This window comes from Pipra filicauda, unplaced genomic scaffold (assembly GCF_003945595.2).
Source record: "Pipra filicauda isolate LSUMZ 115617 unplaced genomic scaffold, ASM394559v2 scaffold6_size6359152_pilon, whole genome shotgun sequence".
Lineage (NCBI taxonomy): Eukaryota > Metazoa > Chordata > Aves > Passeriformes > Pipridae > Pipra > Pipra filicauda.
Window position 1 is genome coordinate 5318418 of NW_024104865.1, and position 17199 is coordinate 5335616.

Here is a 17199-nt window from a genome sequence, read left to right on the forward strand (position 1 = left end):
TTAATTGAACATTACTAAGAGCCATTCAGTGGACTGTGATGAAAGTTTGCTTTGTTTTTAGACCATTCCAGGGAGGGCCTGGGATAAGGAATACAGCATCAGTGGTGCCAAACAACACCCTACGTGGTCATGTTGGCCAAAAGACCAAGGAAAACATAGACACAGAATTCATCCACTCCAAGATGTGGGACTGTTCCATTAATTTGAAACTGTAAGTAGCACTTTCAGAAAACTGTAGCAACAGTAACATGTTTTCATACCTGTTCTGTTCTTCCTTTTCTCTCTTTCTGCTTTTAGCTCCTCCATTGCCTGAGATTTCTTGTCTAGCTTCTCATCCCGCTTTGATCGCCGCTCTTTGTTATGTGACATGACCTAAAAACATGCAAGGAAAGTGCCTCAATACCATAAATCCATAAACTGAAAAGCATTAAAACAAAGGTTATTTGCACACTTTGAAAATTTTTTGAATAGAAATTACTAACAACTCCTTTTTTTAAATTTTTCTCAGTCAATTTTTTACAGAGGCTGGAGATAGGGAAATCAATTTGAAGCGTATTTCTTTATTCTGCTTCATATCAAAAATAATGAACATATTTATACTTCAACATTTCTGCCAGCAAGTTTCAGTCTCAAAACTCCACCTTGAAGTCAAAAAAGTACTAGAGAAATAAAACGGAAATAATTCTGCAAATAACATGTAATGAGGAAAGACTGGATGAATATTCTTCTTATTTGCTTCTCCTTCTGCAAGGCCAAATCAAAGCACTTGTTCTCATGCAGCAGCAAAGAAAAAAAACTTATGTTAAAAAATACTTAGAGTAGAAACAAAGTTGTTTGTAAAGTCTGCAATATGAATTCAAATCTTAAATCTTTTAAGTCTTCTTTTTTTCCATTTCTATCCAGATGTATCTGGAATACCAGGCAGCACAGAAAGTAGCCTCTATAATAAGCATAAAAGACAGTCATTTGAGCTAAGGTGAAGTAATTTCTGCAAGGCACTGTAAAAGAACTTTAAATAACATCCTTTTACACATGCATATATGTATATGCATCTACACTGTATTACAGATGGACTACTTAAGATTACAGATGGCCTATATAGATGGACTATTTAAGTGCACGCACACATGTACATATATGGAGTTGGGGGAGTAGGGAGATGAGACTCACTCCACTCAATATGTGCCTACGGGAATATTCATCTCACCTAATTTGATTTAGATGTTAAACATCTGTTTCACTAGAAAGTAAGATGTCAGCAGAAGATGCCCTCCTCCACTGCACAAAATTAGCCGTGACAACAAGTGCAAACAATCAACTATTTCTTCAGTGGCTCAAGTTAGGGAAGATGTATCTGGGAGCCTGTCTGCCCTGACATTGTATTAATGACAAGATCTTCACCATTTGCAACTACAGTCACTTCAGCCATTTGAAACTACAGTTCAGTTACAGAGGCCTTGCCCCAAAAACTGCTGTTATCCTCTTTCTACTGGTAGTGGAAAAACTGTAGAACTACTTCTGCTCCTCCTGGCATTCAAGCTTTTCCTTAAGATCCCTACTAGTAGAAAGTAAGCATTTTTAACACTCTATGTGCGTGCAAAATAATTAAGAGAACAGTCGAGCAGTTTCTGGTCTGCTCTCTCAAACCTTCATTTGCAAGAAAGGGTGTGTATGTAACATTTCATCTGAATGACAGAAGTTTGGCTAAAGTAAATGTAAAAGGCTGCTTTCCTGTCCTCATGTGGGAGGACTATCACAGCGACACTAGATATAGCTGCAACTTTGCATTTTTCATTAAAAGGAGTTATCACTGCACCCCTCAGCAGGCCAAAGATGTTAATTTCTTTAAATGAACTGGAAATACTAAAGATAATTTGAGCATATAAACTCTGATATAAGTTCTGACCTGCTTACTACTCTTTTTCATATTAAGAGAAAACATCAGGGGCAGAGAGAGGCAGCATCCTACCTCCTATCGCCATGGGAGAACGATTTGTCACTAAGAACAGTTTCATTTCCTACCTGGGATTCCTGGATCTGTGTGAGTTTTTTCTTCTCCTGCTCTTCCTCTTGTTTTTTCTTTTTCTCTTTCTTTTCTTTCTTTTTTGCTGTTTTTAGTTTTTTCTTGATTTCAAATCTAGTAGCAGATATTGAAACAAAAAGAATGCATGAAAGAATGCTCTCCCTGAGAGAGCAGAGGACTGCTCAGATGCCGTCACAATTGTTAGTAGGCTGCAAGGAAAACTTCAACTGCTTGCTCCTTTAATGCTATCCTGTCCTCTATTCCCATCCCTTCCCTTTCCTTCCCTAAGAAAATAAGGTGAAGAAAAGCCGAGCATAGAAAAGTGCAGACTTACAGAGAACTAACCTAAAGGGCAGATGAGACCACATAGGAATGACTATTCCAAAGAAATCTGTCCTTACTCCATCTTCCTCTTTGTTATTGTAGTGATCATTGCAAGCTGCCTCCAACTCTAAAATCAACTGGCTATTTCACATCGTTTGAACATAAACAGCTAAAAATTTTTTTGTTTAAAGTCACTATCATGCTTTTTCATGCTTGAACTTCACGTTTCTCCTGGCACTAGTCTGTATAAGACTGACTGCAAAGAAGTCTCAGTGAGTTCTCCTTCAGCATCAGAAGATTCTCATCAGACTCTGTCAGTTTCTGCAGAAGAATTTAGGCACTTCCATGTGTAAATGTCTACTTTTATGAAATATATCACCCTGATACCTTCTTTTCAGCCACTGTATTCAGAAGAGTAGTGATTTTGATGGAACAGTCCCATGACGGATTCCACTGCACTGTGGACTGGTCATTGCTTTAGTGAAGTGTGCATATGTACAAACAAAAAAAAATGACAACTTCCAAAAACTGAAATTCAAAATGTGTTATCCACATGTACATTACACAGTCCACTCTTCTTCTGGATTTTGCAAACAACAAACTGAAGTGCCAGATGAGCTCATTGCCCTTTATGCTTTTAACATGAAGCGTAACACATAGGGCATAGGCATTGTATCCCATGCAATGCCTGCTGTAATTCCAAAGAACTCACAGCATAATGTGCATACAAAAAGCTCTTGAAAGATTGAACTTACCAAAAAGTTAAATGACCACCCCACCACTCCCTTAGTTCTACCTGCCAAACCTTTACGCACAACAGCACAAATTAATTTAAGATTAAATCAGTAACTCAAGTTTAGATTGCTTAGCCTGTTGGTATCAACTATTCCACAGCATTCATTCTGAAAGACAGACAGTTACTATGGAATATTGAATAAAATTTAAAAATATGATGTCCTTCTACGTGATCTAAATGCAAACTTTCAATCATTCTGATCCCTTCGAGGAGAGCAGAAGACCACACAGGATCCTGAATGTAGTATTAAAACCATAGTCAGGCAGGCAGTGCTCTACTAAATGGACAGTCTGGCAGTCACTTGTATCAACATGATTTACTTAACAGATGTCAGTCCTCTAAGGAAATTTCTCAGCAACTAAGAAAAGAGAAGGCACTAAAGAGGAAAGAAACTAGAGAAAATTTGCCCCATACGTGCCAAATCTTTTCAACTAGACAAATGGGAAGAAAAATACCTTTACTACAAAGAAGCTGCCTGACTGGGTAGTGTAACAGTAACAGACAAAACCAAACCACAATACCTAAGGTAAGAAATCCACAAAAATCCCATGAAAATGACATATCCAATGCCAGTCCTCATTATTTCAATCTCTCTCTCTCTTCTCTTAGGAGCCAAACCAGTTTCACACCCATATACAGGCAACCCTAACACTGCTCTGTTCTTCACCATTGTTTTCTGAAAAATTCCAGAAACTCGTGTACACCTTACACTTTGTTTGCCTTTTTCCAAAGTATCAGCATATGACTGCTAATAAAAAAGAAGACAGAAGAGAAATCAGGCTTTCTGACTGTCTGGCATCTAATCTGTGAAGCAGCAACACAGCTACAAGGGCAGCTGACAGAACCATGTGTATTCAACAGCCGAGAAACTTTCAGAAAACTTCTACGGGAACATGCAGAATTCCCGCTGTGTGCTTCTCAACCAGCTACAAGGACAGTTGATGCAAAAAACATACAGTGAAGCTTAATTCACTTTATAGAGCTGAACCCTTGGACCTTAAACATGAGAGTACAGTCAGCATACTTTCCATATAGTCTGTAAGAATTTGTTATCAAATATCAACAAATATCAAATTCACCTTCTCTTTAGCACTTCTCTCTTCTCTATCCGGTTAAACAGTTCCTGCTCTCTCTCCTTTTCTGTCATTTGTTCCAGTCGAGCCCGGTCTTCTTCATCTCCCATCAGGTCTTCTCCGTAGCCATCATGGAACTCCTCATCTTCAGATGAAGAATCTGAATCGGAGCTAGATGACGAGCTGTTGCTTTCTGAGTCAGAGACTTCTCCTAATTCAAAAATATAAGGTAGTGAGATTCAGCTGGGCCAAAGCTCAACCACTTCATTATAGCATATTAGCAAAGGATAGCAAGATTGAATTTTACACACATCTTCCACTATACTAAAAGCATGCATATAATGAAAATTAAACCCAAGTGGAAATTACCATAAAATATGCATGCTAAAAAAATGATAAAATGAGTGGTACTACATTTGAGGACAAATTGGATTATAAGTAAAAATTCTTAGCAGAACAAGCAAATTTTAGGAGGCCTTTCGGTTAACGTGTCTTAAGGCATATGCCTATATGCTTATGCTCCTGAGAAGTTGCTTATACAGCCATAACTTTGTGTGTGTGCACCTCAAACACCACTATTAACCACCACCAATATAGCAAGATGATGGACCAAAATTCATCATTTGAGGACTGCAACACCATGAATTACTACATTAGGAGATAAAGTTGAAACACGATACCCTCAAGGCTGGCAAGGCCCTGACTCTAGGCCCCTTATTCGTAACAAGCCCTCCCAGTTACACATGGCCTTAGGGATTAGCTGACTCCCCAGTAGTATTGGGTAACACAACCTTTAAACTTGATCCAAGTCCAAGTGCTTTGATTAACTCACCTAATCAACTCAATTACTAAATTGCGAAAGCAGACATTAGGATTTGTTCTTTCATGCTGGTATTAGTATTTTTGGAAACTTCCAGCTTTGCAAGCTCACACTGTGAAAAACCTTGATTTGTAAGCATTGATATATACAGGTTCAGTCACTTCATGCTTCTGTCTGTCTGTGTGGTGCTCGATATACTTAAAACTGTAGGCTCCTTTATACTCTTCCTTAACTTTTTTTTTTTAGTATGAACTGAAATTGCAACTAAGCACCTGCAAACCTTCATGGGTATGATGAAAACAGAAAAGACCGGAAGTTTGCCCAGCATTGAAATTCATTATATTCATATAAAAAAATTCTGACAAAGTTATAGAATGATTTGCCTTCTTCCACGGCAGTATAAACATGCAAGAATTCCTATTTAGAGCAAATACATGCAAGATAAGCTCCTATTTGCATCACAAATACTATATGCATCTGCCTTTGCTCTCACAAGATGTTTGGTAAGGGAAAATATGTCAATGGGAATAAAAAATGCACTTCAAGCCATGGCAAGTTTAAGCTATTTTTACTACCAGTAACAGTGAAAATTCTTTCAAGACAGTCTTTAACATCACCATTTAACATTGCTCTTCAGTGTGCACAAAGGGTAACTTCCCTTGGAATCACACAGTAAGTACATGCACAAGTGTTTTCTTACCCTCTTCAGGTGCCGAGCTCTCAGCCGAGCTGTCTTTATCTGAGCTGCCTGAAGAGGCAGCTTTGTTCATCTGCTTCTTCATGGCTCCTTTCTTCTCTGCCTTACCCGCTTTTCCCTTTTTTTTGTTTTTAGAACCTCCAACAGTCCACTGCAAGGAAAGAACCAAGAAAGGGATCATGAGACACAAACATCGCTCTCTTCTCCCTTCTCCAAAACACTGGAGTAAAAATGGCTGAGAAATAGTCCAATACCTGTCAGCAAAAAATTACACAAGAGGAAAGAGGGAAAAAAAAAAGAAGAAGCCAATAGGAAACTTATCAAATGAAAGCCTTTTACAAGGTTTTTGGGGGGTGGGGTGTTGTGTGGTTGATTTGGGATTTTTCTTTTAAAAAAGAATCATTTATCAATGCAAGTCAACAGTGAGTACGACACTCCTTTTATAAAAATAATGAAGACTTTAAAGTCTGCAATATACACCAAGAGAGGTACTGAAAACATTTTCCTAGGAAAATAATTTTAAACGACATGTCCAACTGCATTTGTAAAGATTAGCTTCAGTTTGCTATTAAATGGAAGCAACAGATGTGCTTCCAGAACTAGTTTAACCAAGAGCAAATTTTACATTTCATGAAGTACATGACAGCCTTTCCAAAATCTCAGTTTTATCAATATTACATACTGTCTGTATTTCTATGTAAGAAGCCAATAGTGCACTCACTCACAGATGCAGGTGGTGGCACTACTATCTATGTACACAAGGTGGAATCAAATCAGAATCAAAGAAGTCAGAGGAAAAAAAAAGTCCAGTCCTAATTTTAATTTTTTTCTTAATATCATATCTTGATTTAACTTAGTCTGCAGTTTCCAAGTACAGGACTTGTATCACCACACATACACAGATAGCCATTTTAAATCCCAAAGTCCCAGGAAAACTCGTATTTACCTTACAGTGTGATTTCTTAATAGAAATTGTTCCAACTATCTAGGTAAAGCCAGAAGGGAATAAAACCAATAAGGACTGCCTGTGTATTACTTTAAGGCTTTACAATATTTTGCATTTCAATGCCTCCCCTAGAAACTCTGCAGGCATGAGACTTTCAGGGATATAACAGGTCTTTTTCTAAATGTATATATATATTTAGACCATAATCCTCTTCATACCTGTATATTACTCTCATCTTTCATGCACATCACCATCTGTTCAAGCATGCAGTCTATTAAAAAATATTCTTAATTCAAGTGAGCAAATACGCTTTTGCATAACTGAGATCTTGCACTCAAAACTGCTCTGAAGTGGAAAAAAAGCCACTTTAGGTTTGACTTCAGGTGCACAACAAGCTTTAGACTTCTCACCCATCCACCCTGCCCTGGGAGATGAATCAAGACCATTTCTGCAGGCAGTAATCATTCCATCAAATTTGATGAATTGTTCTGCCTGATTAGGCACCACCTTCAGAGAACCCTGGTGTTCAATTACTTTAGATGAAACTCAACCAAGTAGTTATAAGCTACTACTTGATCTGCTAATACCTTTAGAGTTTCCCAGGTTTTGATTGCTCTCACACTGAGTCTTGTACCTTCAATATTACCAACTGCTTCATCATTTTCTTAAAGTATCATCAGTATATCCAAAAGTATCTGTCAAAGACCATGCAGAATTTGTTTTTTTATTTCCCTGAGGTAAAAACACAGTGGCAAGCCTTGCAATTCATACCCTATGCAGGTACCCCAGTCTGTTATGGTCCATCGGATTGCTGAGAAACTGCAGAGAAAGCATCTGATTTTATATCACGCTGAGCTTGTAGCAAAGTCTTTACTGGCTTCCACATTAAAGTTTTATTTGTTCAGTGTTAACAATATTGCTGTCTAACAATATTTCTGGTTAACTATGCTCACGAAAATCAATTAAGAACAAGCTTGTACTCTTGCTTTAATCTGCTCAAACCTCAGCATTAAGGAATCATCTCCCAGGTGTATAGAAAAGTGCATTTTTGCTATTTGCTCAAGAGCTCACCTACTTCAATCATACCAGTGAAAACACAACAGCGAGAAAGTGAAACTAAGCATTTAGCAGTGATGCAGAGGTGCCTCCTTCCTAGAGCTCTGCCACTTCTTTTCAGTATTCTAACACTGAATTATACCTCATGTCAGCATGCTGCACAGCAAGGAAGCAGCAGACAGAAAGCCACAGTATACAACACAGTTATATCAAGACCTTGAGAGGTTGTGCTGAGATGAAAAAAGATCAGATAAAAAACAGCAGGACTCGAGTTAATAAAATGTTTAATAGCTGTACATACATGGGTTACAAATCACTGTTCTCAGCCTTTAACTCACAAGTAGAATCATGGAGAGAACTTGGGACCAGGAAGATAGGACTGAAAAGAAACCTGTGTGACAACCTCTTGAACAGAACAAAACAAACAAAAACCCCCCAAACCAAAACAAAAAATAAACCAAAACAACAACAACAACGACAAAAGTAATAAAAAATCCGCCCTCATCTTGGAAGTGTGTTTTGATTTCTATTTCACCCTGGAGATTACACTTCATCTCACTTTTGTTTATGCAAGTGACCTCTATGTCCACCTCCCAGTTTAAGCAGTGTCACTTAAAAAATTCTTCCTCATCCAACTCAGGTGCTTCAGGGCTTATCCAGTTACCCCAATCTCTCATGAATGCCTGGTCATTCCTGGAACCACTACCAGACAAGACAAGAGTCAGAGCAAATCTTAAGGAGAAATAAGTCATCACAACCAAGACACAGTCTGTGCAAGACTCTTTTAGGCTCACAAATTGCTCTGCAGACTCAGGAACCATTAGTTGTCATTTGGACAACTCTGTATTGGTTCAGAGAGAGGAGCCAACATGAAGACACAACAGATTAGCAGGTCTGGGAGGAAGTAACAATACTAGAAAGCCATGGGCTGCATCGCAACCTGGAGTCCAAATCAAAGTCTTGAGCCTCCTCCTCATGCTCCAGCACACAGGCAGAAATCAAAAAGGCAACATGTTCACATGCAACATCAAGTAAAAATGCACACACAGTTATAGTCAGAAACATTTCTTTGCACTGTTTCCTTTAACTCCAAACAACAAACAACCACCACTTTCAAAAATCTGTCCTCTTCTGAAGATTCTCCACGTTCCCTCTTCCATGTTCCAGTCAGGCAGTACCAGTCAACACTTCTCGCACGCTTCCCATGACTATAACGCCTCCTCTAAACAGCCCCTCTATTCACCGCTGCCTCCTTGGCCACCATCTGGAACCCACCATGGTTCCACACACAGCAAGTTAATAAATCCATGCAGAAGTGTACTGCAGCATGGCTTTTTGGTTATTGTTTAGTACTACCCAACAGCAGAGCTTTATGGTTCATTCAAAAGAAGTGGCCAGAAAAGCATTTCAAATTTTCCTCTAGCTGCCAAGGTTCACAGTGCTAATAACTTGCATATTTCTTTCAAGAAACAGTTGGACATGATGTTCTTAAAGGTCCTTGTCAATCAATAATTCTATCATTCTAAGAAATCCAAGATAAATCACAGTACCTAGAATGGACTTGGGAAAAAAAAAACAACCCACCACATCAGAAATTACCTAGATCTATAAGTCAGCTTCTACAAAAGCAACTACACAGAGTGATTGAAGAAAATAATTTATTTCCAGCTATATTTCCACTAAGGAGATGAAATGAGATCGTGGAGAAAAAAAAAATAAAAAGAAAAAAACACACACCTGCAGTGAGCTCAGAGTGCAGAATTGTTTTATCGCCACCGCTCAGATAGCTGCTGTTTTCTTCTATTCACACAGTACCTAAACGCATTAGCCACCGAGATTTTAAGCTGCAAATACGTGTTCTCCCAGCTTTCCCCCCCCGTCAAACCAGACAGAGGTGCACAAGCAAGGTTGTCAGTCTGTCCTTGCCATATTCTTCCCTCCTGGATACGGCTTTTATGAGCAAAAGACAAATTACAAGGCACAACAAAGCAAAACAGGTCAAGGAAGCAATGTGTTCCTTTCCTAGACCAGATAAACTTACACACCATGACAACATGACTGCTTAAGTGCACCAAGGTACATAGTATTAGCCTAGCTTACAAACTTTCATCCATTCATACAGGAAGAACAAAAGGCAGTCCTCCAGGCAAGTCATCAAACTACAATTTCAGCCTGTCTGAAGACAAGAGCACAAAGCACAGATATAAAGACAAGGCAGTATTTACTGTCTTCAGGGTTTCTCAAAGCCGGGAAAACTCTACAGACAGCACTCTAGGAGCTCCAAGGAGGACATTGCTCTCTACCTCTACTTTTAAAACTAAATAGTAAATAAAAAGCCCTTGTTACTTTTCTTGCCTTTCAGGACCGACACCTGTCATGTGAACACCTCAAACACTTTCATGATGACAACAGCCCAATGATTAGAAAACTTTTTAGACAATTTTAGACACTGAGAAGAGACTCTAGGTGTCATCACCAAAATGGAAAGGAAATAAGCAAATAAAGAAAACATTTTCTGAAGCCACAAAAGAGTGCCACTGAAAAGTGGCAAGAACTTCTGAGTGACGACATCAAGATGGTAGATACCTAGTGCCAATAAAGAAGTACTCTCCATCACCAAAACACACTCTGGGATGCTACTGGATGTGAAAACCTGCAATGTTTTATTTAGGAAGCCTGGACCAACAGCTGGAGATGGCAACAGCCATAAAACACTTGGTCAACAAGTGCCTTGCACAGCTTTAGCATCACCAGCCAGTCAACATCATTCAGACTAACAAAGGCTTAATGACTTCTCTAGATATTAGACAGTGCCTTATGACTAGATTTTTCTCAGCAAAAACTGCTCCATGAGTACAAAGGAAAAGTTAATTCAGCAAAAAAAAAATAATAAAAAATCACATTATCAATTCCAATACCTCCATGAGTCCAATACCTCCTCCTGCTGTTCTTCAGAGGTTCTACTGGCTCTCCACATAAATCAAGTCCCAAGAAGTTATCCCCATGCTAGTTTGCAATTTAAAGGAGCTACCTGAAGACTAAATTTTATACCCACTTTTGTCCACAGCTTGTTCACATTACTTCTTTGGACATGCTAACCTTCATACAATTAGCCTCTGCTATTCAGATTTGCACTTGCACTCTATTTGGGGTAGGGGAAGTAACAGCACCTCTCTTCCTTGAAAAAAGATTTACCACTGCACCCATTAACAGCTCAAGGAAACTGACTCCAAGAAAAGACAAACTTACAAAGCACACAGCCTATAAGCTGTTTATAAGAAGATTAAAGCACAGCCTGTTTCAAATTTTCTAAGCTTGAAAAAAAGTATGGCAAAGGCCTCACAGAACTGGAGAAACCACTCATTCTTGAAGGTTTAACTAAGCAATATTATGAAACAAAGCAGGAAAAGACAACATTAATCACTGTAATTTCTACAAACCCACAAAAGACCCCCCAAAACAGAAGGAACACATGGAGTGCTAGAACTTGAAAAGCAGTAAGTAAACCCAAACTTTCAAGTCCTTTCCTCAAAATAGGCGTATAAATCCCTCTAGGCCAACTGTTACTTGAGATCAACTTCCTCACTAGCTGCACCACTGCTGCTCACCTCCTCCTCTGTCCCATAGCTCTTGACAAGATCTTCAGCTACAGTCTGCACATTTGTAAACAAAGGCATAAACAGATATTCCTCACTTAACTCCAGACTAGTAACAAGCATTCATGAGATAACTTTTCTGATCCTGGAAGTATCTTCTGCCACCACCCTGGAGGTGTTAAAAGACAATCAAACTCTTCGTGACATTAGAATGAGTATAGAAAGGTGTAAGGTCTTACACCACCACTGGTAACAATAAACCTTTCAAAAGAAACAAAGAGGAGCTCCTACAGCATTGTGGCTTTCTGTCTAATCAAAACTAATGTCAGTGAAGTTGTTGCAGAAGTCACCCAGGTTTCACCACACAACAGAAATAATTAACTTACTGCAAGCAACAATGCCAAGATAAAAGAAAGTGCAAGAGCCCAGAATTAAGCTACTGCAACCGAGGAACATCATCCACACAATGCCTTTAATTGGCAACAACAATACACTGTGTACACACACACCTCTAGCATGGTAGCCCCAGTAATAACTTGCCTAACACCAAACTGGTTACATGCAGAAAGCTACCAGTTTGAGCTGCTGAGCTCTTGAGTAGACATGGCCACACACTGATCCACAGATAAAGGAACTATCTGCTTCCACATCTGTGTCCAGCTTAGTATATCTCTCTGCAAAGGTAGCACTTCTTATTGCAAAGCCCTGCAGTCACTGCTATTTATCAGTTCTCTGAACAAGTTTATGGTCAATTCAGTCATGCATTTTCCACAGAACCAACAAAAGACAGTTCAGAGCATCTTTCCTATTTTATTGCCTGCAACTCACCTTCCGTCCCTTGGCTAGGAAATTTGATTCAGAGGTCCTTTAACTGTTACAGAAACCAGCATCTGGGTGAGAAGTGCATTCTCACTGAGACACATAAACATAACATTAAAGATCTAGTGAAATCCCTCAGGCACTATTGTATAGATGCGGCATGATTTGTACATGCTGTTATTCAGTAATTCCAAAATGCTTTTCTCTCCTCTATGCCCCACAAACTTTCCCCTCTTTGAAAAATGCAGCATGCTGCATTATCCTCTGAAGTAGGGATTTAGGCTCCTTTCCTGTACATGCAACATACTGTTGGAACATTTAGCACTTTCTAGGAACCACAAAGGACATGCACACTGCAAAACCTATGTAGAAGCACATGGGTATGATTTAGCACATTTGCCCAGGGCAACAATTTTCATGCTATTGCCTCAAGGTCCTTATCTTGCAGGAAGTCCAGTAATACAATTTCAACTTTTAGACCCTCTCTCCCAACCCTGAAGGTTGAACAAACTTCAAACCAACACCAAGAACACTTATTAAAACCAAAATTGTTTAGCAGTACTAGTGTAGTCAAGCCTAGGGATGCGCACAACTGAACGACTGGCAGAAGCAGAAGTGTTATAACCCAGCCTCTCACCCTGCTGTGGCAAGCAGTAGTTCAGAATGCATATTTCAGGCACAGGAATAGAAGCACGTGTCCTAATTACCTCTTCTCTAAATCTTTTCCTCTTGCTGCATGGAGGTCAGAAAGAACAGAGTATCAATTAGAAATGATACAGAGATTAGAAAGAGTATCAAATGCACCCGGTGCAACAGCGGCACTACTGCATCTACAAGGTATTTGCAAATTCCTGAAGAGATACATTATCATATTCTACATATAGTGGAAAGGTAGACCTTATTACACAAGCTAAAATTCTATCAGTTTTCAGAGCTAAACACAGAATGGAAAACTTTATCATTCATATGCTCTTCACACTCAAGTCCACCTTCCCAAGCAAGCTGATCTCCACACAGCTTAGAATAAATACATTGTGCCAGCAGAGCTGAACACAGAGACAGACTGTTACCCAATAACAAATCTAATATATCTGGCCCATTCAGAATTTTCTCTCTCTTTATGCCTTAAACACAGATACAAGAACCTCTTTTTTTTAAGAAAAGGATCGATTGAAATAGACTTCCAAACATATTTATTTCAAAAATGCTTCAGAAGGAAAATTAATTCACACATTCTTCACACTTATTGGAAGAACTCTGCTATACTGTCAAATGCTTAATAGTTTATCATTGGCCTATCCAATTGGTCTTCACAGTAGATAACCCTTCCTGTACTTTCAAAAACAAAAAAAAAAAAACAAAAACCCACACCAAACACCTCCCTGTTAAATTTTTAAGAATAGATGGAATAAATGACCTCACTATGCTTTGCTGAAAGCTTGCAAAAGACATTTGTGTGCCTTCAAGAAAGTGTTTTTACTCAAATACCCACACAACATGTTTGTCAGTTTCTGTTTTAATAAGTCTATTTCAATTTTCCTTTCTAGATGAAAGCAGAGACTTTTAACCAGCTTTTAACCAGAATGTGGTACCAAGAACAAATACTAAAACCAGATCCAGCAGGTAAGCACTGCTATACAAGAAATTGACAACACCTACAACAAACTAATGCTAAACTTTTTCCTGCCCCTTTCTTCAAAAATGTCAGTCAAAACATACCCTCTTGCATGTCCAAATGGCCAGACAGCTAGTTCACACAGTTCTTGGAGAATCAAGGTAGTTAAATAAGACAATTTTACTACCTGTAAAATAATACCACCTGCCCTGACCCTTCTAAAGCTGAGAACCTCTCTCCCTGAATTCAGAGTCCAGCTTTAGCATCTTCACTGTTACTTCAACTGCAAGTGTGACACAGGAAAAACACTAGTTTTAAGCAGGCAGCTCATCAAATCACTCAGACCATATGAATGTGGGATTAAACCAGCAGTCATCTTTACTGTAGACAAACTATTTTGTATACAGTTAGAATTCAAAGCATATTAATTAAAAAAAAAAAAAAGAAAAAAGAAAAAAACCCCATCCTCTGGCCTGAATGGGTCTCCATCAGTTCCACTGATGGCCAGTCCCACTTCATGAAGTCAGCAGGCTAAATATACTGTATGATAAATGCACTTTCACTGCTTAGGTACAATCAGAAAAACAACACATAGTAATTTCACTGATAATATGACAAACTCACCTCATCATCACTGTCTGATGTCTCAGAGTCTGAAGATGCTGTAGGTTTGCTCACAGGTGGTTCCTTTTCTTCAGAGTCACTGCGTTTCCGTTTGGCCAATGATAAGAGCTCCTGTGGTGAAAACATACACATTTATTTCAAAGAGTCATAATTAGTTTTACCAATCCAGGTTGGTGCACATGCACCTTCTCTGCAATATCTGGGCACACCCCAGTAACATGATTATTCCCACTAACTAGGGAACAACGTAGTACCATTACTTTTTTGGTATAAATAATGTAAGACAAATTACTTTCAGAGTCATGTCCAGATTTGTTTTATTTGGATTGAGTAGTAATTCAAAGCCACCCTAAATACACCGTGTAGCATTAACCCAAAAAGCTCCTTCTAAACAAAAGAGATGTTTACAATTATACACTTTAAAGGGGAAATACTTTAGGCATCATCATAATGTCATGGCTGATAATATTTAGCCAGCCTGTTCAATTTCTTTTCACTGTCCCTACACATCACTGAGTGCACTTAAAAGTTTGGATAGACACAGAGCAGTCATCAAGCTCAAAGTCTGCAAATCTAAGTAGAGCTGTTTCCCACAAATAGAAGCACTTTCAAAGGCAGCACACACCAGCACAAAGAACTAAATGTCTCAAATAATTGCATCATCTGCTGTTCACAACCTGCTCAGGTGTCAGAAGTAGTAGTACAAAAAAACATTTTTGAGACTGCATTACTGTCTTTGTAACCCATGACACATAATTTATTCTTAAAGACATTGCTCTGGGGCTGATGAACCTTAGCTATGTGTAGAAATGCAATCGCACCAACTTCTGCAGTCTTGGGAAGTCGATACCAGATTGGTTTGCATTAACTTCTCAATTGGAAAATTATCTCCACAACAAATGGATTATAATTTAGTACCTCAAATGAGAACATAAACACTGCAGAATCTGATGGCCTAGGCGACTTTACCAACAAAGAAACTTTCCATTAGTAATGGCATTTTATCAACTTTTCTCAGAAGAAGCCACGTAACATCAACAGAGAACATTTGTACAATTAATAGCTCTCATCAGGAAGCTCCTGAAGGAGCTTCAGTAGTGCTTCTCTTTGGGAAGTTCCTGAAGTGGAATACCACTTTTATTCCAGGAAGTTTTCCTTCTTTCTTTCTACACTTGATTTTGTTTTCCAAGATACCATATTAGAAAGGCTCCCAGTCCTCTGATTCAACAAGCCTAGATTAACAGGAGAAGCTAAGGCAAGTCAAACATTTAACCTACAGGGGTTAACTCAGTATTTGACATTTAATTCAGTATCCCCACACCCTTAAATCACACCACAAAAACATTGCTTCCCGCTACTTAATCTTAATCTTTACACATATCCCTGCTATTACAGTTGCTACAAACAGCTGAGTGTAGGGGGAAGCACCTATTACTCAGGTACAGCTGCATATGGATGCTTCCAGTGAGTGATGGAACAGATGCAGAGCCGTGTGGTTATTCCTACCACCATCACTCCGATTGCCTGACTGATGCTAGAGCTAGTCCAACTCTTTCAGTCTTCAAGTTCTAAAGAAACTATCAAACTGATATGCTAGCAGGGAGATACTGGCAGCTCTAAAGGCTCTAGAGGTATGCAAGATCAACCACACCAGGGTATGCTCTGCTCCAGAGCATTTGTCTAACAGAGCATCCACCAAGCTGCAAAACTATTTTTGAGTGTTTGGGAAGGCTTTTTATTGAAACATTGCAACATCTTCTATATTAAAAACCCTGAAGGTCCAACAATTAAACTACATCAGACAATGTAGGCTTTAGCATATTTAATCAGCTAAACTTCTCGGAACAAGCACTGCCATACAAGCTGTAACACACTTCACCTATAACGTCTTTATTTACAATTTGAATCGCACCATCAGTGCCTGCTACACCAAGAAATGAGTCTTTAAAAGCAGCTCCCTCCAAAGAGGAAGGAGCCCCCCTTTGCAGCCCTGACACGGTTCAGATATTGCACTTACAACCCAGGGAGATGCCCTGATGACAAATAAATAAATAAATACTTGCTCTTGTTACACCTATAGTCTCCTAACTCAATGCCGCTTCTCATCAAAAGGGTTCCCCCAGCGCACCCACCAGGACTGAGGGGGGGGACATTAAACACGCATTAACACTCTGGGAGCCCGCCTGCTCGGAGGGGAGCAGGGACCTGACACGCTGCTCTCCCGCTGCCAAAGCAGCACCGAAAAGTTGCCCAGCCCTTTGGGCCTCTTCCCCCACTACCCGAGGGGTACTACTCAGACCGCCAGCAGCCGGGCCTCTCTAACCCCTCCTCAGGGCCAGACCGCCCCTGGGCATCCATCGCCCCTCCGTCCCGCCGGCGCCGAGCACCGGGCCCGCGGCAAGGAGCCCCCGCCAGGGCGGGCCGCCTGCCAGGGGCGGGCCGGGGACCCGCCGGAGGGGCGCGGGCTCTCCCTCGGCGGCTGCGGGGTTTCATCGAGCTGAGGAAGGCGAGAGCGGCGCGGAACCTCCGAGCGGGAGCGAGGGGGGGATGGCGGCGCCGAGCCCCGCGCGGGCCGGCGAGCCCAGGCCCAGCGTTCGGGTCGGGCCTGACCGCGCACCTGGTCCAGGTTCTCCTCGCTGCCGCTGTCCTCAGTGTCGGAGTCGATGAGGACGCGGCCTTTCCGCTTCTTCACCATGGCGGAGCCGCGGTGCCCCCTCCCCGCCCCGGCGGCGGCGGCGGCGCTCGCACGGCCCGGCCCGGCCTGACCCGCGCCGCCCGCCCGCCCGACACAAAGGGCACCGCGCATGCGC

The 17199-nt window shown here is 40.4% G+C and overlaps 1 protein-coding gene across 1 annotated transcript in view; it reads right to left on the reverse strand.

Annotated features, from left to right (window-relative positions):
• RTF1 (RTF1 homolog, Paf1/RNA polymerase II complex component) overlaps nucleotides 1-17195 on the reverse strand; it is a 29379-nt gene extending 12184 nt beyond the window's left edge. Inside the window, exons 1-6 of the mRNA XM_027750203.2 lie at nucleotides 17007-17195; nucleotides 14390-14500; nucleotides 5737-5884; nucleotides 4223-4427; nucleotides 2023-2137; nucleotides 261-372 (exon numbers count right to left, since the gene is read on the reverse strand). Coding sequence (XP_027606004.1) covers nucleotides 261-372; nucleotides 2023-2137; nucleotides 4223-4427; nucleotides 5737-5884; nucleotides 14390-14500; nucleotides 17007-17195 — 880 coding nt within the window. The remainder of the gene's footprint in view (nucleotides 1-260; nucleotides 373-2022; nucleotides 2138-4222; nucleotides 4428-5736; nucleotides 5885-14389; nucleotides 14501-17006) is intronic.
• Between the last annotated feature and the right edge of the window lie 4 nt (nucleotides 17196-17199).